We start from the raw sequence: 25,062 nt of genomic DNA, 5'->3' as shown, positions 1-25,062 counted from the left end.
ACTGGCACAAAAATAGACATACAGATCAGTGGAACAGGATAGACAACCCAAAAATAAACCCACACACTTATGGTCAAGTAATCTACAACAAAGGAGGCAAAAATATACAATGGAGAAAAGACAGTCTCTTCAATAAGTGGTGCTGGGAAAAATGGACAGCTCCATGGAAAAGAATGAAATAAGAACACTCTCTAACACCATACATAAAAACAAACTCAAAATGGATTAAAGACCTAAATATAAGACCAGATACTATAAAACTCCTAGAGGAAAACATAGTCAGAACACTCTTTGACATACATTGCAGCAATATTTTTTGGATCTATCTCCTAGAGTAATGGAAACAAAAGCAAAAATAAACAAATAGGATCTAATTAAACATAAATGCTTTTGCACAGCAAAGGAAACCATAAATAAAATAAAAAGACAATCTACAAAATGGGAGAAAATATTTGCAAACAATGCAATTGACAAGAGATTAATTTCCAAAATATAGAAACAGCTCATACAACTCAAAATAAAAAAAAAAAATCAAAAAATGGAGCAGAAGACCTAAATAGATATTTCTCCAAAGAAGACATACAGATGGCCAACAATCACATGAAAAGAGGCTCAACATAACTAATAATTAGAGAAATGAAAATCAAAACTACAATGAGGTATCACCTTATGCTGGTCAGAATGGCCATCATCAAACAATCTACAAATAACAAGTTCTGGAGCAAGTATGGAGAAAAGGCAACCTTTTTAGACTGTTGGTGAGAATTTAATTGGTGCAGCCACTTTGAAGAACAGTATGGAGGTTAGTTTTTTAAAAAACTAAAAATAGAGTTACCAAATGATCCTGCAATCCCACTCCTAAGCATATATCTGGAGAAAACTGTAATTTGAAGAGATACATGCACCCTAATGTTCATGGCAACACTATTTACAATAGCCAAGACATGGAAGCAACCTAAATGTCCATTGACAGATGACTGGATAAAGAAGATGTGCTATATATATATATATATATATATATATATATATATATATATAAAATACTCAGCCATATTAAAGAATGAAATAATGCCACTTGCAGCAACATGGATGGACACAGAGATTATCATACTAAGTGAACTAAGTCAGACAGAGAAAGAAAAATATATGATATCATATATACATAGAATAAAAAAAATTAAACAAATGAACTTATTTATAAAACAGAAAGAGACTCAACAGACATAGAAAACAAACTTATGGTTACCAAAGGGGGAAGGAGGGGATAAATTTGGAATTTGGGACTAACACATACACACTACTATGTATAAAACAGATAAACAACAAGGATCTACTGTATAGCACAGGGAACAATATTGAATATCTTGTAATAACCTATAATGGAAAAGAATCTGAAAAAGAATACATATTATATATGTATAACTGAATTACTTTGCTGTACACCTGAAGCACTATAAATCAACTATACGTCAATAAAAAATTAAAATTAAAAAAATTAAATTAAAATTAAATTAAAATTAAAAGAATTTTTTTAAAACCTTATCTTTTAGCCCTAGGTCCTGAATATATTCTGTGTTTCCTCTAACTTTGCATAGCTTTATGTTTTACATTTAGATTTATGATTTATTTTGAATTAACTTTTGTATATACTCTAAAGTTTAGATTGAGATTAGCATTTTTTATTTACAGATCCCTAATTGTTTCAGTACCATTTGCTGAAAAGACAATTCCTTCTTCATTTAACAGCTTTTGTCCTTTGTCAAAAATGAGTTAGCTGTACTTGGGTTGGTCTTCCTTAGTTCTCTATTTTGTTCCATTGATCTATGTGTCTACCTGAAAAGACATTTTTAAAACAAATCCAAAATGTATATTCATTTCTTTAGAACAATTTTCTTCAAATTAGGAGTTTGGTCTTTCAGAAAAGAAGAATGGAGTCTCTTGAGCTTCCCAAGCAGTTTGGTAGTTAAGATGACCAAATATAAGTTATATGCATGGATGGTTTGATATAACCACAGGTTTTATGGGTATTACTACAGAAGAAAGCATAAGATACTTTACATAAAAAAGAACCCACAAGTTACAAATATCAAGTTACTAAACATTTCAAGATTCAGTGCTTTAAGCCAACTCCAGAATGATGCCAAAAGCTTTAAAAGATATTTAAATGAATATATTTTAAAGACACGTAAGTATATCTCTTTTCTGTTTTTCATTCCATTTCATACTCCAAAGATAGAAATTAACAAGTCTGAGAACACACCAAAACCTGTTTCCAGATTTGTAGTCATTGAATATACTGTCAGTTGCAAAATGCCTGATTGCAGTTAATGACCTAAAATGTTGCATTTTATTCCAGGTTTCAAATAAACTCAACTGACATTTGTTTGAGTAGCGAACCAAAGCAAACAAGAATCTCATAGGCATGAATGAGATGTAATGGACAATGAAAAAATCAGAACTGTAGGCTAACTGCACCACATTTTCTATGGGGAAGGGGTGGATTTAAACTCTGTTGAGATTATTTTCATTTCCTTCCGTATATCTGGATCTGTTTTCATCCATAATTAATACCTTGGAATCTCCTTCTACAAAATAACAACATAAAATAGGTGTTTCATGAATTCTTTGAGACTTAAGTTAATGATAATCTCCTCTATAATACTCATATTATAAGTTCACAAAATAAAATTCTTCTGCTAATTAGAAACAGACATTTTCTATAGAATGTAACTTTTAAAATTTTATTCCCACTGATTTGGCTTAGCTTTTCTAATAGTTTTTATTCTCTGCTTCTACCCAAATAGGAAATAAAGGAGTTACTATATCATACAAAATTAAAACCTGGGGGAAAATCATGAATTCTCAAGGGAAAACATCCTTTTTTGAGCAGAGTTAAGGACATGGAGAGTGGAGGGGGAACATGGTTAGGGTAGGCGCTGGAGAATAACATAGGTAATCATGAATTATCTATTTCAAAGGGAAAGGGGAAATAAAATATATCCAAACTTAGAGTTTATTAAGAACTATCTGTTCTTAATCCATATTCTCTTCACACTTTACATTGCATTGAAAAATCTTGATGACTTGAATCTTTACTAATTTGAAATGTCAAATACCTTCACAGCATCAATAAAATTTTTTAATGTAGTAACTCATTTTCACATGATCATGTACATATCAGAGACCTAACTGCTACCCTCTGCTTTGCCTCTGCTGAGCTCATTTGTGGGAAGCATTTTTAAAAGGGCAACCACAGTGAGTCAAGCATGTTGTCTCCACAATTGCACAGCTGTGGTATCTTTGTGTACTTTTCTATTAATAACATTATATGTTATTTATAAGTAAGACACTGTAATTGTGTTGATTTCATTAGCCCTGTCATATGGCTTCTTTTAGGGTTTTTAAAAGTGAACAGCTGGTTTCACAAACATTTATTAAATAATTATGATTCAAAAATTTAGCTTCAAAATCTAAAACTTTGCTTAAGTTTTACTTGGCAACAACAGTGGGTATGAATTATTCAAGATGTGATATGTGACAGGTGCAATGTGCTGATAAAATATGCTTTTTATTTTTACTATTAGCGTAGAAAATTATTAATCCTACTGGAATACTAATCAAGAGAAATAAGTGCTTCTAATGGTTATACTAATGATTTATTAGAATTAAACTGCATTTGAAAAATCAGATGGCGTCATGACTTAACTAATTAGTCTTTTTAGATGAACTAGGGCACCCAGAACAAAATTACTTCCACCACTTTAAAACCTACTCCATTTCTAAGTCCTTAATAAATATATTCTATTCTTCTGTGACATATTTTGTCTCAGCCAAAATTCATCAACTCTCCTATTCAATGTCTGTTACTATTTTGATTGCTCATCAAATGTCTCCCTGAACCTCAAATAGCTGCATATTGCATAAGGTTCCAGAAGCAGGGTTAAGAACACAGTTCCTATTTAACAACATTAGAGAATACTAATAATTAACTGGATCATCTCTTTCATACTTTATACATAAACAGCAACACATTTTGGTAGCTTAGGATAAACATGTTGCTTAAGTTAATCCACTAGAACATGATAAAATCCTACCTGCTCAACTATGAGAGTGAAAGAGCAAAATTCTAGTATTGCTCCGCTACCTCCTAGCTTTTTGAGAGTGACAAAGCTTCAAGGAAGTTACCGGTTAAAAGGAACAGATCACCATTTGATCTGGAATGTGAAAAATTACCAACCATACTGGGAATAAGGAAGTGACTTCTGTCAAAACACATATTCGAATCTTATTTCTCAGCTCTGTTATGTAGGATGAGAGTGAAGAAAGAAATATAAAAGAAATGCTTCCAAAAAGTACTTCTCAGCAGTTTATTAAAGAGACTCTAACCAGAGCTGTATAGTCGTCATAACCACCGATCTCCTTCCATCAAGTCATCCAGGAACACCTACTTCTTATCACTGGTTGAAGACAGATGCTTCTAGCCTTAAACAAGGAGGTTGCACTTCAAATTCCTTATCAACCACTCTTTAATCATGAAAGAGCAAAATTCATAACACTAATTGTTGGGAGAAGACTATCACATATTGTTTTCCTGGCATCAAATAAAGAAGATGAACACACATATGTATTTGCAAATAGTACTTAGTTTTTGATGCAGCTGGAAGAAAAAAATTAGGTAGGTGGTTCTTAACCTTAAAATTTGCCAAGTCATATGAAAACTGTTTCAAATCTAGTTCTATATTTAAAATATTATAATAGCATCAGAAATTAATTTATGTAATTTTTTCATTAAAAAGGTAATTCACACAGAATAACATACCATCAATTTAAGATATTAAAAAGGCAAATTTTAAAAATGAATGACTTGAAATAAAAGAGGTAAGGAAATAAACAGTTCTCAAGAAAAAATAAAAACATATGAAAAGATGTTCAATCACATCTTTTCTAATAACTAAAGAAATACAAATTAAAACAATGAGAATTATTTTGCATCAATAAAATTAGCAAAAAATTTTTAAAGTTTGATGATTTTGTGTGACAAAGGTTTGGGGGAAATAAGCATTGCCATACACCATTGACGAACATGTAAATTACCAAAACATTTATGAAGGCAATTTTGCAATATCTATAAAAGTTAAAAAAAAAGTCTGCTTTCTTTGGTACACAAATTTCACTGTTAAAGATTCATTCTGCATAAATACCTACAAAATAATACCAAAATATATGTGTAAATGATCACTGCAGCAATGTTTATGGTAAAAAATTAATACAACCTAAATCCCTATCAAGACTGTCTAAATAAATGAAAGTTCATCCATATAATTAAATGTAATGCAGTAATTAAAAAGAAAAAGATTGAGTAATCTGTATTTATAACTTGGAAAATGATCCAAACACATGAAATGAAAAAAGTAAGGCATTAATGCTGTATATAATCTTTCTTATGTAAATATAAAAAGGACATATATTTACATGCAGATCTAGAATTAACATTTTTATGAAAAGATGTACAAGAAACTATTAATAGTGATTACCATTGGAGAGAGGTACTGTGAACAAGAGTAGAGGAATACTTTTGCTTTTTTACCTTTCTATGATTTTTAAATTTTAAATATTAGCAGTTAGTTTTTTGTTTGTTTGTTTGTTTTTTCTGAAAATCCCAAACTCCCAATTTATCCCTCCCCACTCACCACCTTGGTAACCATACATTTGTTTTCTACATCTGTGAGTCTGTCTCTGTTTTGTGTATAATTTCATATTTTTTAAGATTCCACATATAAGTGATATCATAAGGTATTTTTCTTTCTCTTTCTGGCCTAATTCACTTTGTATGAATCTTCAGGTCCATCCATGTTGCTGCAAATGGTATTATTTTGTTCTTTTTTATGGCTGAGTAGTATTCTAATGTATAGATACAGATACAGATATCACAACTTCTTTATCCAGCCATCCAGCAGTTAGTTTCAATTTTTAAAAGACGTTAACACTCCTTTGTATGTACTTGCCTCCTTTGTCAAAGACAAACTGAACAAAAGTTTGTGGGTTTATTTCTAATGAGATCAGGCATGTTCAGAATGGTATGCCTGTACACTGTGGGTTTATTTCTGGACTCTCTATTTTGTTCTACTGAGCCATATGTCTGTTTTTGTACCAATACCATGCTGTTTTGATTACTGTAGCTCTGTAGTATTGTCTGAAGTCTGGGAGGGTTATTCCTCCAGTTTTATTTTTTTTTCTTCAGTATTGCTATGGCAATTCTGGGTCTTTTTTGATTCCATATAAATTTTAGGATTATCTGTTCTAGTTCTGTGAAAAATGTCCTGGGTAATTTGATAGTGATCACATTCAATCTGTAGATTGCTTTGGGTAGTATGGCCATTTTAATAATATTAATTCTTCCAATCCAAGAATATGAGATATCTTTCCATTTCTTTAAGGCATCTTTAATTTCCTTAGTCAGTGTTTTGTAGTTCTCCACATGTAAGTTTCTCACTTCCTTGGTCAGATTTATTCCTAAGTATTTTATTTTTTTGGATGAAATTTTAAAAGGGATTTTTTCTTTACTTTCCTTTTCTCATATTTCATTGTTAGTGTAAAGAAATACAACTGATTTCTGTTTATTAATCTTGTATCCTGCTACCTTGCTGAATTATTTTATCAGCTCAAGTAGTTTTGTGTGGAGCCTTTAGGGTTTTCTATATATAGTATCATATAATCTGCAAATAGTGACAATTTTATTTCTTCTCTTCCAATTTGAACCTTCTAAAATCTCTTTTTCTTGTCTGATGGCTGTGGCTAGGACTTCCAATACTGTATTGAATAGAAGTGGTGAGAGTGGGCATCCTTGTCTTGTTCTGGATTTTAGCAGGAAGGCTTTCAACTATTCACCACTGAGTACTATGCTGGCTGTAGGCTTGTCATAAATAGCTTTTATTATGTTGAGATATGGAGGCAAGAACATACAATGGAGTAAAGACAGTCTCTTCAGCAAATGATTGGGAAAGCTGGACAGCTGTGTGTAAATCAGTGAAGCTAGAACACTCCCTCACAACATACACAAAAATAAACTCAAAATGGCTTAAAGACTTAAATATAAGACAGGACACTATAAACCTCTTGGAAGAAAACATAGGCAAACCATTATCTGACTTAAATCTCAGCAATGTTCTCCTAGGGCAGTCTACCCAGGCAATAGAAATAAAAGCAAAAATAAACAAATGGGATATAATTAAAGTTATAAGCCTTTGCACACCAAAGGAAACCATAAGCAAAATAAAAAGACAGCCTATAGAATGGGAGAAAATATTTGCAAAAGATGAGACTGACAAGGGCTTAAATTCCAGAATATATAAACAGCTCATACAACTTAATAAAAAAACAAACAACCCAATCCAAAAATGGGCAGAAGACCTAAACAAGCAATTCTCCAATGAAGACGTACAAATGGCCAACAGGCACATGAAAAAATGCTCAGTATCATTAATTATCAGAGAAATGCAAATCAAAACTATAATGATATATTACCTTACACCACTCAGAATGACCATCATTCAAAAGGCCACAAACAATAAACGCTGGAGAGGGTGTGAAAAAAAGGGAATATCCTACACTGTTGGTGGACATGTAGTTTGGTGCAGCCATTACGGAAAACAGTACAGAGATTCCTCAAAAGACTAAAAATAGACTTACCATATGATCCAGCAATCCCATTCCTGAACATATATCCAGAGAGAACCTTAATTCAAAAAGATGCATGCACCCCAGTGTTCATAGCAGCACTATTTACAACAGCTAAGACATGGAAACAACCTAAATGTCCATTGACAGATGACTGGATAAAGAAGTTGTGGTATATTTATATAATGGGATACTACTCAGCCATCAAAAAGAATAAAATAATGGCATTTGCAGCCACATGGATGGACCTGGAGACTGTCATTCTAAGTGAAGTAAGCCAGAAAGAGAAAGAAAAGTACCACATAGTATCACTTATATGTGGAGTCTTAAAAAAAAAAAAAAAGAAAGAAAGAAAGACAAACGAACTTATTTACAAAACAGAAACACACTCACAGACATAGAAAACAAATTCATGGTTACCAGAGGGGAAAGAGGGGGGGAAGGGATAAATTGGGAGTTCAAGATTTGCAGATACTAATATATATAAAATAGATACACAATTCATACTGAATAGCACAGGGAACTATATTCAATACCTTGTAGTAACTTACGGTGAAAAAGAGTAAGAAAATGCATATATGTATGTTCATGTATGATAAGCGTTGTGCTGTACACCAGAAATTGACACAACATTGTAAACTGAGTACACTTCAAAATGTATATGTGTGTGTATATATATATATGTATAAAATAAAATTAAATTAAAAAATTAAAGACGTTAACAGAGATGAACTAAGTGAAAGCCGTTTTGATTTTCTTCTATTTACTTTTAGTACTTTGTAAATAAAAGAGAGCTGTAAAGACCACTCAAAATATATCAAACAAGAATTAACTGGGCCAGTATTATTTATAATATTATCTTCATTGAACATTTAATTCTACACTAAATCTGAGTAGAATTAAGGCAATGATTACATGCAAGATCTGAGACTACACTGGGGCCTACTGAATATACATTTCAACAAGATCCTGGGTATCGTGTATTACATTAAAATCTGGGAAGCAGCAAGTATGCCCCAGTTACTTGTGCACACCTGTACCACAGCATTTATTATACAGTATTTACAACTGTTTACTTTTCTAAATCCCATATTAGATGGTGAGATTGTTTAAAGCACAATCTAAGACTTTTGTCTTTGTTGTTCTACATCCATTGCACCTGGTACATAATAAATACTCTAGAAATGTTTGTTAAACAAATGGGTAAATAAGCAAGAAGGGATGAAAGAAAAGTAAATGCAAATTCAGTCTGTTGTTCTCCTGTAGCAATTCATCAATTACATGGCAATACAGGAATATTCATTACAAATGACAGAGAAAGGTCTTAAAAGTTATTTTTAAAAAAACACTGTTTAAATGTATACGTATCCTAAAAACACATTATGAAATGTTTTACCCTCAAAAAACAGTACATAAATCCAAGACCACACCTAAAGTCTCATAACGTTTGCCCTTTCTTTAAAAAAAGAGTCCCACACTCACAATATGATATAATATCACCAGTTGGTATACAAGCTAGCAGTTGAAAAGATAGAAATAAATTACTTTCAGATTTCTATTGTTTTCCCGATGACACACAAATTATACTACTGTTTATCTTTAAGACTGCAGCTGCTGCTTGCTCTGCATCACTGTTTACTGTAATTACAGCCTTCAGATTTCATTCTGACCCACATCCCATTATAGGGTATGCTCAGGCCAGATGAGCAATTTCAGAAATCGGCAGCACTGACAGATGTTTGCAAAACTTGGCATTAGAAATCTTTTTTTCTAATAGTATGAAAATTCTTTAGTATACCTTCACCCTTCAATAAAAGTCCTCACCTGGCTGTTTCTCGCCACTCAGCATCCTCACCTTCACGCCAGCAAATCTCATCCAGTTCTGTGAAAAGGTCATGAGGAATGTGTTCCTCATCATCATCCTCAGTTCCAAGAATAAACTGCACCCGCTGTGACGGGGTGTCTATGGAAATCAGAGACATGAACATGTATTACCACGACTTCAGGCTTAAAACGTCCCGGTCACGGCTCTCAGCACCACTCCAAACTCAAACCTCCTCTGTCCCCTGCTACAACATTCATCCAGAGTGGGCTTGGGAAATTGAAACTACATTTAGCATTACATTAAGTCTAGTATAATGTGGGGTCATAAATATGTCAAATGTAAATATGTAATGTATATGTATTATCAAAAATAAAATCAAATGTGATTATTATTTTGTATTACTTATAGCATCATTGAAACTATTTCTACATCTTACAAACACACACATTTTCTCTCATCCCATATGCTATATTTTATGGTAATTGTTAGGGTAGACTATGATAAAAATCACTGAATCTAAAATTGTGCTGAACACAATTCACCAAAGAACTTTCTTGTGATGCTTCTTTGTAGACACACACTCATCCCTCCCTTAAGCCCTGGAAACCACTAATCTGGTCCCTATAGGCTGCTACAGTTTTGCCTTTTCAAGAATGCTACGTAAACGGAAACATACAGTGTGCAGCCTTTTGAGACTATTGTTACTCACTTAGGACAATGTCGTTGAGATTTATCTGTGTCACTGACTGTATCAGTAATTCTTTTTATTTTGATGTTTGAAAGTGCCCTTTCAGCACTTCAAAATACCAGATGGCTGTGGATAATAGAGAATATGGAACGTCCAAGAGATACCTTGACTATCAGCCAATTTTTGAGTAGCTTTGGGAATAAAAAGAGCATGGTTATCTGACTTCAAATGGTTCAGAAAGCTAAGCACATAACAAAGATTAGTTTCAAGGGCCACAGTGGTGTATCTAGAATCAACTGTTCAGACTGAACAACATCATAACCTCAGATTAGAGACATTTGCTTAGATAACATTTCTTAAAATCTTGCCTGGTTTCAATGTAAGGGTTACAGGACTTCTCCAGGGCTGACCACAAGAATTTATCAAAAGTTCTTTGGTTGAGTTTTTCATTCTTTGGCAGGTTATTTATACCAACACTGCAAACTCAATCCAGGATAGTAAAAGCCCTATACTAACCAATGCCTCATCTATGGTTTCCCTTCGAGATTATCTCTTTCAGGGAAATCTCCAAGAGAGGGCCAAAGTTCCCTTGCAGCACACAGAATCCACTACAGAAAATTCAAAGAACTTTTACTGTCATCTCCATATTATCTAAAATTAGCATAATAGACTTTAAGGAGAATCTGAGCTAAAAAACAGCCCCACTGTTGCCATTCTTCTGTAACCGGCATTACACGATCCACCTCACTCATTTCTCAAGAAAACCAGTTAGCATTCTAATGATCTGCCTGTTTTCTGCACATAATGTTCATGAATTTCCCTCTCATGTTCAGTATAGGTAGATACCTCTGAAACTGTTGTCTGAAAGAAAATGCAAACTTGTTGAACTAGTTGTTACAAATGGATGAATCTGATACTGCCTGCCATATTGTCAAATAAATTTCCCTGCCTCCAGGAGAGTCAGTACCAATTATTCAAGCAACTGTCTTTAAATCTATATCCTTGTTCTCAGCTTACAACTATCACTCCAATTCTTCCTCATTAGCAGGCAATAAAGTAGAGTAATATTGACTGCTCGACTGACTTACAATCTGATCAAAAAGACTGGTACCAATACCCATAGACTTGGCTCAAAGTTCATTAATCATTCCATTAACCAGCTGTAAGGCCCTTCTTCTTCCTCCAAAATGCCATGTCTCTGTCAGCATCCCTTCCTCATTGTCAAAACTGTCAGATACTGTGCAAGGTGTCAAGACTAACCCTGACAGTTTTATGGATACTGGTAAAAGACATGAAATACCTGGATCAGAGACAGAAGACAGTTTATCATCTCACAGCAATAGCATCAATGAGAGAATCATCATTTATGTTACCCCAAGCCCCGAATCCCACAGGAAGATGTGAAAAGTGCCAGAAGATGCTGCATACACAGTAGGAAGTGTTACAGGAGAGAATCATGGTTCGGGAATCCCACTCTTTCATAATGGACAGTAAGCCTCCCTGACTTTTGTCTCATGAGGAGATACATATAACCTTTACAATACTAGACAATAAACAAATCTACCTTTGCCCCAGAAGGAAATATTATCTCTATCCTCCAAGTCCACTCACTATACAAACATCCTTAAAAAGAAAGGCACAAAGGCACTCAGTGTCTGTGCTCACAAGATATACAGGGATGTGAGAGATCCAATGAGAACAGTCTTCCAACAACCATCTTCATTGGCCATACCAGTCACGTTCAGAAAACATCTTTGAATTCTACCCTGTTAAACTGAAATTATCTTTGGGAAACTTTCTACCATTTTCTATATTTAAATATTCCCAATTTTATTTGCCAATTCTTACATTCACTCTCTGAGGATTAAAAAAAAAAAAGAATCCCTGGGGATTTTGTCTTCATTATTTCCTCTTTCATTTATATTTACTGATTGTTTACCTAGATATCTTTACCATGCTGCTAGATGCAAAATAAAAATATAAAATCCAATATATTCCTACACTGAGGTAAAAATTACTATAAAATCTAGCCGGAAAAAACCTCTATTTAGTTTAGAAACAAAGATACGTGGTTTTCTATAAATAAATCCAGCAAAATTATGCAATATATTTGTGATAAAAATGATAAAACTTTATTGAATGATGTAAAAGTAGACCTAAATAACCGAATAAATGTACATTAATGGGAAAGCCCAATAGTGGAAAACTATCTTCTAAAAGCAACGTTATTCCAATAAAATGTCTGGTATTTTCAAATATTTTTTAAATGAGTGAATCAGTAACAAGCATACAGTAATTACTGAAATCTATAATATTAAACATTTTATTTGCGAAAATAAGCTAATTAATCAGTAATCTGAAGGATTAAGTTATAACTAAGCCACAACTGAGAGGATTTCAGAACTCAAAAGTGAAAAATACACATATATAATATAAAATATAATATAGTGTCATATCTTCTGTATCAATAAATGTTTGTGGTGGGGCCCCAGCCTCTGCCCACCTTATTAGCCTTATCTTCTGTCACTCTTCCCCTTGTAATTCCATTCTGGGTCCCTTAGCCTTCTTTCAGATTTTTAAAAATACCATGCTCCTTTCCACTCCAGGGCCACTGCACATACTGTTTCCTCTTGCTCTCCTATGTATCTTTCAGCATCTACTTCACTGTAATACGCTTCAGCAAGCCTACGTAATCAGCCTCGTAAAACATAAACATACACATAAGCACGTTCATATGCAAACAATTAGGTCAGGCACCTGTTTTCCTAATTAATAGCACTCTATATACTTCTTGCTACACTTATCTCCATTGCAGTATAAAATTTATGGTTCAGTAACAAATTAAATACTTTAAATAAATATTTCCACCTGCCAGAATTAGTTTCCTAGAAAAAAACAAGATCAAGTCCCAAAAGAGGAAATTATGCATGTAAAAATACCTTTCAAATTATAAATCATTATATAAATACTATTAATGATGATTGATGCTGATGTTAATGGTAGTGGAGATGGCTGTAATGATGATACAGGTCTGTCAAAATAGAGAGATTTAGAATTTGAAGCAGGGAGAATAAAAAAATTATAGTGCCACTAATGTTAAAAGGGTTATAACATGGATGGGCCTTAAAGGCATTAAGAGAAATAAAGACAAAGATTTTCTGTATGTGGAATCTTAAAAAAAGACAGAACAAAACAAAAACACCAAACTCATGGAAAAAGAGATCAGATCTGTGCTTACCCTCAGAGGCAGGGGGTAAGGAGAGGGGTAACTGGAGGAAAGTGTTCAAAAGATAAAAACTTCCAGTTATAAGATAAACAAATACTAGGGAAGTCATGTACAATATGGTAACTATAATTAACGCTGCTGCATGGCATATAAGAAAGTTGTTTAGAGAGTAGATCCTGAGAGTTCTCATCTCAAGGAGGCATATTTTTTCTTTTCTTTTTCTTGTGTCTATATGAGATGATGGATGTTAACTAAACCTATTCTGGTAATCATTTCACAGCATATGTAAAGCAAACCATCAAGCTGTGTACCTTAAATGTATACAGTGGGGTATGTTCATTATGTCTCAGTAAAAAGGAGGGGAAAGAGAGTTGTCAGAATGAGGAGCCAGTCAGAATCCACATCTCAAAAGTAGCCATGCTTCAACATTGATATGTTCCTCATGTTTTTGAAATATTTTCCCTCATCACTGTTTTCAATGACTTACTGCAGTTTACTCTGCATCAGTAATCTAGGTGTCTATAATACCACGCATCCAGCTCCCAAAACTCAATAGCTATACGCATAAACTTACATTTGAGACTTATTAAGTGTTTCCCTTAAAAAAGCATGCGAATCACTCAATACAACCTTTAAAACACTAGTCACAAAGTAAACATGAGGAAATAGACCTTCACAGTTATGAAGAAAGAGGATTTGAAAGTCTGAGGTAGGGTACCAGGTATTTAAAAGACTTCTGTAAGACACAACGATAACAGCAATAGGAAATAATAATTTACTGAAGAAGGCTAATCTATTATTCACAGACAAGAGGTATTTTATTTGGGCTTTAAATAACATAGAGCTCCCTGTATCTGGTTTTTCATTCTTTAAAGTAGAAATGATTTTATAGATATTAGGTCGTGCTCACAAAAATCTTTTTATGATCATCCTATCAACACAGTTTTAACATCTTAAAAAGAGACTCAGATTATGTTTCAGTACAACAAAAGTTCAAGATGTATTATTCATGACTTTTTTTTATGTCTATGCAACTTAAAATTGTACAACAAATCATGTAAATTAACAGTAATATCAAAAACAGAATTTTCAAAGCATAAATATTTCTCCTATGTTGATAGGCATTTATTTTTAAGACAGCTGCTGAAAACATAGATCATTGTAATACAAATTGGACCTAAGAATATGACATTTTAAGGTAAAGGTCTGTTTCTATATTTAGTAAAATATATAATGGAAATAAATTACAGCAGAGAAAGTTGCACTAGAGGATAAGGGTTTCAGCCTCTTAGTAGTCTCTCCTGGAAACTATAAGACACATTGAAAAAGACACCATTACAAGAGTGAAAAGTCACAAATGTGAGAAGATATTTGAAACATGCAAAACCAGCAAAAGATTTGTATCTATAATACATAAAGAATTTCTACAAACGAAAATGAAAAAACAATCCAATTAAAAAAGAAAAAAACCAAGCATAAGACTTGAATAGGCACTTCACAGAAGAGGCTATCAAAATGGCCAAAAATGTAAATTTGCCCAACCTCATTGGTAACCAAGAATGCAAATTACAGTGACATACCATTATGCCCCTTATTAGATGGTTAATGTTAAAAGAATGAAATTGTCAAGCATTGGTAAAAATGTAAAACAACATGTGGCCTCATACTTTTCTGGTGGGAGTGTAAATATGTACCCTACTTTGGAAAGCTGTTTGGCATTATCTACTAAAGTTGAAAATATGCATACCCTATGCCTCAGAAATAAATAATTTCATTCCTAAGTATGAGAAATGCATGTGTGCATCAAGAGACATGTACAAAAATGTTCAGAGCACTATTATTCATAGTAGCTCCAAAAATTAAATGATCCAAGTGTTCATTAATAGTAGAACGCATGGTATATACAGACAAATGAGTATTACACAGTAATGAAAATGAATAAGCCAAAGCTACAGTCAAAAACATTGGTGAATCCCACTAACACGAATATTGAGCAACAGATCAAGACACACACAAATACATCCTGTACAACTTCATTTATAAAGGTTCAAAACCAGGCAAAACACCCTGAGTAAGACAGATCCTCTTGGGGAGAAGGGAAAGAATAGTGATTAGAAGTGAGGACAAAGGGGGTTTCTGGAGTACTAGCTGAGGTAATAGTTACACAGATGTTTCTTTGTGGAATCTTTGAGTTGTATATTTATGTTTCTGTGTTCTAGAATTTATAAACAATGGTGTTATACTTTATAATAAAATAATTTTTTAAACTCATTAACATTTTTATGTATCAGCCAACTGGGAGTTAAATAGAAACAGAAGGCCATTGCCCATAAAAAAAAAAGATCTGAAGTTGTATTTTCTTTGTTAGCTTCATTTTTCCAGAAGCATGCACATAACTTACTATCTAAGAATGGAAAAATTCAAGGTCTAATTCCAGGATTGTGTTAATTTACACAGTACCTTGGAGAACCGTATTTTAAATAAGCATTTGATAAAGTCTATGTTTTTTTTCATTTATTTTTACTGCTTATAGAGTTATAACTTACATACTATTATCATCTCTCCTGTTAGATTCTTTGTTGGGAGGCTGAGGAACAAATCAACATTAACATGTCCTGAATTTCCCTTGTTATCTTTTTTATTTTCACTGACTTCAAGCTTTTGCTTCAAACTCATCATTTTTAAACAACTTCTCCATGTTATGTTCCCAGTTGAAAATATAATTTCAAATTATATAAGGTGAATGAAAGATAACATTAAAAAAAACAAGATGCAAAATTTTAGCAGTTTTCTGTTATCATTGATTACCAGAGGAAGAAAAATTAATTAATAACATTCTTATATGAATGATTGTGTTTAACTGCAGCAACAAAAGTAGGTTTTATTAGAATTTAAGTAGAATTTATTTGTGGAGACTGAAAGTTTTCTGTATAATCAAAATATCACCACCACCACCATCACACAGCCAAAAAGCTGGGCCTATCTTTAGACTCACCTAGGAATCACATTCCAACCATGGGATCTGATGGACTAGAAGCAGCCACTGCAGGCCTGTGACATGAGCATAACCTCTTTGGCTACAGTGAGGTCTGCTCCCTTTTCCCTGGATGCAGCACTAACACAACCAGGTTCCTAACAACACTGCCTCCATGACTGGGTCACATAATAAAGTGGGATTATGCTAATGTTTCTCATAAACTAGAGTGAGAAGATTTTGAAGAGTGCCAAAATTCAAACATTTACACCAAAATCTTTTTGTTAAATTGATGCTTGCTCCAGAAATATGACTCCAAGTTATTTCATGTCTTCATAGACCCATACGCCAATTTACAATAAGAAACTTCCACAGTCCCAACAGAGGGATTTGCTGTTTCCTCACATTTTCCTCTACCCTTCTTTGGAAGCTGAATTCTTAAGAATTTTAAGGCACCTGTAGAAATGTCTTCCAAAGATTTTCTTTGAAATCTTTCCAAGTAAAATAAATATTTCTTAAGTAGTAAGAAATTTCCTTTGAAATCTTCAGCATATGCTGAATATCAAAGCCCAAACAAGTGGGACGGTGTTTATAACATGGTTTCAGTTGCAGCATGTAACTGAGTACTTGATTATCAAGGCACTTAAACTGACTGTGGATCAGGAATAAAGGCAGATGATCAGTACTGAAGAAACTTGAAAAAAGTGAAATCTAGGAAGTTCTACTGCTTAGAGACCACCAGGGTGTCAAACATTTGTCCCTGATAAAACAGATCCTAGGTCTAAATGTCAATAAAGATACTCAGACGGTTGGGGGAGGAAGGTAGTAGGTGCACCCAAAAATAGTGTTTGACACATCAGAGGGAGAATCTGGGCCACCTGATTTATTGCCCAGTTTCACCAAATAAAGAGAGAAGACTTTCTTAAGATCAATATTTCTTGATCCTAGCTGGATATTAAATCACTTGGGATACTTAAAAAAAAAATTTCAGTGAGAGTGGGGCCCAGGAACAATTTAAAAAAAAAAAAAAACTCCTCATATGACCCTAATGTGCAACAAGATTTTGATAAGCAATATTCTAGAGTTGGTCAAATTTTAATGTGCATATAAGTTACCTAAGATTTGTTAATATACAGATTCTGATTCAAGAGATCTGGTATGGGGCCTGAGATTCTGCATTCTCAAATGTGATGCTAATATTACTGGCTCATGGACCACACTTTGAATAGCAGTTTCCAGAAGAGTGGATCTCAAACTTGGCTGCACATTTGAAATACCTATGCTTGGCCCCAACAGAGATTCTGACTGGTATGGGGCTTGGTCATCAAAATGTTTTTAAAACTCCCAGGTTTTTTGTTGAGAATCACTGTTCTAGAAAAAAATGAGTTAATGTATCAAGCTATGGGGAAAAAAAGAAGAAGATGATGGGGCAGAGGGAATAAGCTTTGTAACAAACATATTATAGTTTGTTTACTAAACATTTCTAAAATAATGTGAATATAGTTTCTCAAATACTAGAAGATGATGAAAACTCAAAGTAACCATTAAAGCTTATTCCGAGAGATATTCCATTCCCAGAGTCCAAGAGAGAGTCTCTCTTAACTATACACAAATGGAGCTGGAGTAAGAGAAATCTACTCAGTTGTCTCTTCATTATACTCCCAGACTTCACCTCATAAAACAAAAACCTGAAAATCTGGGGGACTTTTTCACACCTCCATTTTCTGCCTACAGACTCGGACACGATCATCCTTCTATCATGCTGGTGCAGGACACCAAGAGCATTTTTCTTTAAACACTTCTCGCCATCAATCATTCTACCTCTGGCAGAAGTACATGGTACTTGGAGAGGTTTAATGTCCATTACTATACACAGTGATGGAGACAAAGAGCCCACTGATGGCAGTGCCTCTCTAAGAAATCTTAGGATATAGCTGGACATACATAGTATGGATATATTTTGCCTTATAAAAAGAAAAAAATTGGAGTCTGTAAAAGCACTACAAATCAATAGAAAGTCGAAATAATTTTGATGGCCCAAAAGAAGATCATATCTCTGAAAGTTACCTACTTCAGAATCAAAAGATAGTGTCAGAAATAATGGGGATCATCAGTAGACTAAAAACAGTCTCTGTCAAGCAGAAGAAACCAAAACTAAAAGAAAAGGACAGGAGAACATGTAAAGAAAATAGGATGAGGAAGAAATTTAAGAAAACTAAGAATGCTACAGCAAAATAAAAACCCTAGCAGAAGTAGTAAAATGCAGAACTGATGCTGCAGATAATGAAATGAGCAATGGGAGACTAACTCTAATCTATAAAAAAGGGCAAAGAACATATATCATAAATCCAACATTCAGATACATTTTCACAGAGATGAGACCAAAGTAAGTGGAGCAGGATCAGATAAAACAGGAAAAAGTTCTCCAAGTGGAAAAATATCAGTATATTCAGACTGGAAAGGCTTTTTAATATATTCATCATTAGGCCTATCTTAACAAGTTTGCTTAAACAAAGGGATGCAGAAAAACGTCCACAGGCACTCAAGCTTAAAAGACACAAATTTAAAAATGAAAAAATACACAGCCTTCTCTGCAATGCTTAGCAAAACCAGGTATTGAGTAAAGCAATATATAGAGTATTAAAAGTAAAACTATTACGCCAAACTTCACATGCTAACTTAGCTCATATCTGAATACAACTGAATAGGGGAATGTGGGTTCGAGGCATTTGGGGGGATAGATGATGAGAACAATCCAGTTGAGAAGAGGAGGTCAACTAGATTATAAACTGTGTAAGTTTCCCAGTGGGAGGGAATAGGAAATAAACATAACTGGAAAAAAAATTCCCTTATTGTATTAAGAGGAAAAGTAGACGGTTGTAGATATAGGCATATACTTACGCCTGTACGTTTAATAGGAAGGAAGTTGAGTGAATTCTTTCTGGTGACATATTTTCGTTTTGAAGTAGAAAGCATCTGCTAAATGATTGTGAAAAAGGGGATGTTGGAGAATGGTTAAGAAGATTGAAAAATAATTATTTCAAAAATAGAAAAAAATACAATAGAATTGGGAAGAGGTGTTGAAGGTCCACTTCAGTAATGAATTTAAATGGTTACAATCTGCCCTGCTGAATGACTACATCCTGGCAGAGCATGCCTGCTTGGAGAGGCAGGGAGAAAGTAGGATATGGAGGAACCCCAACATAAGTATGGTTTTCAAGGTGGGGGTGAAGGTATGAATAAAACTAAAACAGGGAACCTAAGGTATTTAGCATATTAGCAGAAGCATTACTCAAATTACAGGCTATGAAATCAGAGTATGATAAGGAAATAAAGAAACATGACATGGATAGAAAAAAAAGTAGAGAGGTCAAGTAGTTGTACTAGCACGTAAGGAGAAAAGCTGCAGTCAGAGAGCAAAATAAATGCATTAGTGACTTCAGAGGGTGCATGATTATGGGTAAGTGAACAAGGTGCAGTAAAGAAGAAGGTCACAGGAGATGGGAAGGTCAGGAATCTGAAAGCCAGGTTCTTAGTTATGTCACGTACACAGGCTCTAATGGCACTCAGGAAGTGTTAACAACTACCATGTCACCATACTTTGATATTCTGTATACAGCTGACCCTTGAACAATGGGGGATGAGGATTTGTAGTCAGTTATATCCGGTTCCACATCCGTGGATTCAACCAACCACGGATAATGTAGTAATGTAGTATTTACTTTTGAAAACAATTCATGTGTAAGTAGAACCTCACAGTTAAAATCTGTGATGTTCAAGGGTGAACTGTATACTTTCAAAGGAGCAACACTGAAAAGAGTAGAAAGTTCATATCCTAAGGGTGAAATTTGGAGAGCATCAGCAATGGTGTAAAAGGAAACTTAATAAAGGCATTTCCCCCTGGATTTTCAGACTACTTAGAGCAATGTATTATTTGTACAAATTATCAAGAGTTTTTATAACTAAGTTCTACTACATCACTGTTATTTCCTCAGTCACAAATCTAAGCCAATTCGTACCTTCACAAAGCAGAAGAGAAAAATAAAGATTAAACTTTTTCTCTCCCACTTCTCCCCAATCTGCCCAACCTAACATCTTCTATAAAACTACAATTTTTATGAGTATGAGGTATTGCTGCTAACTATGGATGGTACAAACAAGTACAATATTACAATCATAAATTTAATTAAAATAAGGGAAAAGATTCTTACCAAAAGAAGGTGACTCCCTTCCATCCTCTAATCCCGAATCTCTCTCTCTGTCTCTCTTTCTGTGTTTATGACCACGATGCCTGTGACGTCGGTGGCTTTTTCTTCCTCCCAGGGGCACATGAACTCCAATAAACAGAGTCCGATGACCTTCATCAGAAGTAAACACACAAATTAAAATCTAAATTATTCCAAGACACAGAAGATGATTGTTCATATGTTAATGGAAACCCAATCCAATTCAATCCAGCAATTAGTTTTTGAGTATTTATGATGTGTGAACCTTAGGGCTTGGCTTTGTATTTTGGTACTGTACATATGTAAGCATACCTATCACAATCATCTACGATACTAATTATTTGGTTACACTATATTTTTAATCACTATTAAGTTATTAGCTAACATAATAATCTTTGTCTGTTCCCTATAGTTTATAGTTATACTTTTTTTTAAAAAATTTGTTCTATTTTCTCCCTATACTCAAGTAATCAGTTATCTTACCAGTTCCCTTCCCTTTTAAGTTAGGTGTATGAAATAATCACTATCTCCAAAAAAACAGATTTCACCAAGACCCATAATAATGCCAAATCCTGTGGAGTGTTTTTCAGCTCTACTGTTTCTGTGGCACTTGATACCACTGACCACTCTCTTCTTTATGACTTAACTTTCTCTTGGTCCTCCTCCTTCTCCTTTGTTTTGCTCATATTAGTTACCCATTCAAGACTGGACTCCCTAGGACTCTGTCTTTGACCTCATGATTTCAACTATTACATATATATCAGACCTCTCTCTTAGACTGAAGATTTATATATCCATCCATCCATCCACCCATTTGACATATTTACCTGGACATCCTTCCCACAGGCATGTCAAACTCAACATGTCCATGCAACTAATCCTTTTCTTTGTCCCCCAGGTAACACTTAGCTATCATCTACCTCAGTAAATGCACCATCTATCCTGTCATCTCAAAGCCCATTCAACCTGTCACCAGGTCCTCTTTTACATCTTTTTTACCCATGCCTTCTTCAATATCCGTAGTGGTGCTGTCTTAATTTAGACCCTCATTTCTCACCAGGACTATTAGAATGTTCTCCTTATCATTTTCTTTTTTCCAATCTTGCCCTGCCTCATACATCTTGAATACTGATGAGGCTTTTTTCCAAAGCATAATTCTGATTACATTACTCCCTTGCTTTAAACTTGATGATTGCTTTCCGTTGCCCATAGGATAAAATGTTTACAACTTTATAAAGGCAAACAGTATCTATCTGCCTGTTTCTCCAGGCAGACTTTTAAATCCACTTTGCCCCACACACTACAAGTCAGTGTGTGCCCTTTCATCCCTGAGTTGCCAGGTGTTCTGAAGTCTCTGTGCCTTTACTTAATGCTGTTCTTATTCTTCCTACTGTATGAAACGTCTTTGTCTTTCCTGATTATCTGATGAATACCTACATATCTCCTAAGCCAAAGTTCAAGGATAATGCCATCTGTGAAATTTTTCACACTCATTCTAAATATAGTGGACCATTGTTCCCCTTTAGGATCCTCCAGTGCTTAATATATACATCAAAGCACAATAACTCTTGATTGTAATTATTTACATGTAAGTACTTTTCCTCTTATGAATCTTCTCTAGGGAAGGCCCATGTATTAGTCATTTTGTATCTTTGGCACCTGACATAGTGTCTGGCACATAGCAGATGCCTAACAAATGTTAACAAAAATAACTTATTAAGTGGTATTGTGCTGGGTATCAGGAATACAAACAGAAATAAGACATTATTTTATTCTTATAAATTAGCAGCTTTCAGGCTTCTCCAATTTATGTTAAAAGTGGCATTCCCAAGTGTGAGATATTACCCTGGTTATCCCCTGGACTAATGTATAAGAATCAATGAGAAGATGTGAACCAACCCCCCAAACAGACATGCATTAATCTATACATTTGACATAAATGCAAATTTCCAGTTTCATTATTTTAACAGAACTTGAATAAACAATCTAAAACTTACACAGAAAAACTTGAAAGAAAAATAAACAATAACATTTTGAGGAAACCCAGGAAGAACTTATCATACCAGATATCAAGACATATCATAAAACTGAATGCTTAATTTAAGTCACAAATTTTGTCATCTTAAACATTAGCAATTTCAAATTACTTGCACCATCACTACTACTTTAATAAGTTGAAGGTTATCAATAAGGGAGAAGGTGTTGAGCAAGAATAAGAATTCAGATGGCATCTTGCATAAAACTAGTTATTTAAGAGTCAGAAAAAAGAAATCAAAGGCTTAAAAACAATAGAAAATGAAGTCATGAACTTTCAGTTAAACATGGGAGATTTAACACTGCTTTTTCCCTCTACTGTCTCTGGAAACTGTCTTCTTAATGCCAACTTAGGAAACAATTTCTTAAACACTAATCATAAAATAAATGATTCATAATTGTATTACGTTAAGATCAGGAGCTTCTGTTCATTACAAAAGAGTCAGGGAAAAAGCCACAAAGCATGAAAATATATCTGCAACACATATAACTGACAAAGAACCAATAAACAAGATATAAAAAAGAAATCCTATAAATACTAAGAATAAGATGAAAACTCAGTAGGAAAATAGGCAAAAAACTTAAACAAGCATGTAATTTTTAAACAATCCTAATGGCTAATAAATGTAGGATAGGTGCTCAACTCCATTAGTTCTCAGGGAAATGGAAATTCAAACCATCATGATATAGCTCTATACTCTCACCACACTGGCAAAAAATTGAAATGGTTTGTTTGCACTTCTATGTCTTGGTGTGATACAAATCAGATTTTCACGTAGTGCTCATAGTAGTATGTTACTGGCAGAAGCACTTTGAAACAGTGTGTCATTCTCTACTGAAACTGAAAATATCCACACTTTATGACACAGCAATTTCCCTGGACCCCAGAAAAATGCATGCAGATGTATATATGTATGAGACATACAGAAGAATGTCTACATCAGCACTGCTTATAATGACAAAACACTGGAAACAACCCCAAAATCCATTAACAGAATGTATAAATGAAGTACGGTGTATTTGTAGTTGCACAATAGGATATACACAGAAATAATAAAAAGACTATAGATATGCACAACAAAATTAATGAACCTCACAAACATAATATTGAGCAAAAAAAGTATAATTCCCTTCACAAAGCTTTAAAAAAAGAAGAACTAAAATATATTATTCAGGGATGAATAGATAGGAAAAGCTCAATACAAAAGTCTGAGTAATTGCTACCTCTAGCATAAGGGAGAATAGGAGTTGTGACTGAGGAGAGGCACATGAGGTGCTTCTAGGGTACTAAAAATGTTGTTTCTTGATAACAAGTTTTTGCTTTAAAATACTTATTAAACTTTGTACATAAGCTTTCTGCACTTTTCTGTATGTATGCTTCATTTCACAATTTAAAAAATTATAAAAGAAACCAAAGGAAAATATTTTTAAGAAAGCAGTAGGGGAGAAGCTACCAGTTCATATGCTATGAAGGAGTGAAACAAGATTAAGACTAAAAATTAGCCAGTACAGTTGGAAATTAATATTTATCTATAACCTTCTTAAGAGCATTTTCAATGGATGGGGAAATGAATAAAAATTGTGGAAGTTTAGATAGTGAATATTTCCTAGAGTTAAACCTTAAAGATTGTAAAGGTTTTTACTATTGAATATTTACTAATGAACAATTACTAATGAAGATAACTGTTCTCAGATAGACAAAGATAAGGGGCACCATGGACCTGGCTGGCAAGTTGGGTAGAATAAATATTGCCTTTGTTTGTGGAATGTGTATCTGATGGGCAATCGCCAGAAGTAACATCTTAAGAAGTTGCCAAGTCAAGGCTAAAATAAACAGTCTGAAACTATATCCAAATATATTCAGATAAACAAAGGATGCCAAGACACACAGCTGAACTCATGTCTTGAGAATATTAAATGCAAGGAAGACCAGGCTGAAGAAGTTTCTTGAAGCAGAAAGAATCTTGCAGGATTTGTTAAAAGTAAAGACTCATTTGGGTAAATAATTATGAGTGTAACTGCTGGATCACATGAGAACCTCATGTTTATCTGTGTTAGAAACTACCAGACTGTCTTCCAAAGTGGCTGCACCAATTTGCATTTCAAAAAGCAAAGAATGAGAGTTCCTGTTGCACCACATCCTTGCCAACATTTGGTAATCTCAGTGTTTTGGATCTGAGCCATTATAATAGGTATGTAATGGTATCTCATTGTTTTAATTTGCAACTCCCTAATGACATATGATGTTGAACATCTTTTCATATTTTACTCACCATCTGTGTATCTTCTTTGGTGAGGTATCTGTTCAGATTTTCCCCTATTTTGTAATTGGATTATTTGTCATCTTGTTGAATTTTAAGAGTTCTTTGTATATTTTGGATAACAGTCTTATATCAGATATGTCTTTAGCAA

At 33.9% G+C, this 25,062-nt stretch overlaps 1 protein-coding gene across 2 annotated transcripts in view; it reads right to left on the bottom strand.

Annotated features, from left to right (window-relative positions):
- SLC4A10 (solute carrier family 4 member 10) overlaps positions 1 to 25,062 on the bottom strand; it is a 184,675-nt gene that overhangs the window by 118,784 nt on the left and 40,829 nt on the right. For both annotated transcript variants that reach the window (XM_072961062.1, XM_072961061.1), the window contains exons 3-4: positions 20,602 to 20,748; positions 9,502 to 9,640 (exon numbers count right to left, since the gene is read on the bottom strand). In XM_072961062.1, coding sequence (XP_072817163.1) covers positions 9,502 to 9,640; positions 20,602 to 20,748 — 286 coding nt within the window. The remainder of the gene's footprint in view (positions 1 to 9,501; positions 9,641 to 20,601; positions 20,749 to 25,062) is intronic.

This window comes from Vicugna pacos, chromosome 5 (assembly GCF_048564905.1).
Source record: "Vicugna pacos chromosome 5, VicPac4, whole genome shotgun sequence".
Taxonomy (NCBI): Eukaryota; Metazoa; Chordata; class Mammalia; order Artiodactyla; family Camelidae; genus Vicugna; species Vicugna pacos.
This window is presented reverse-complemented; position numbering and strand designations above follow the sequence as displayed.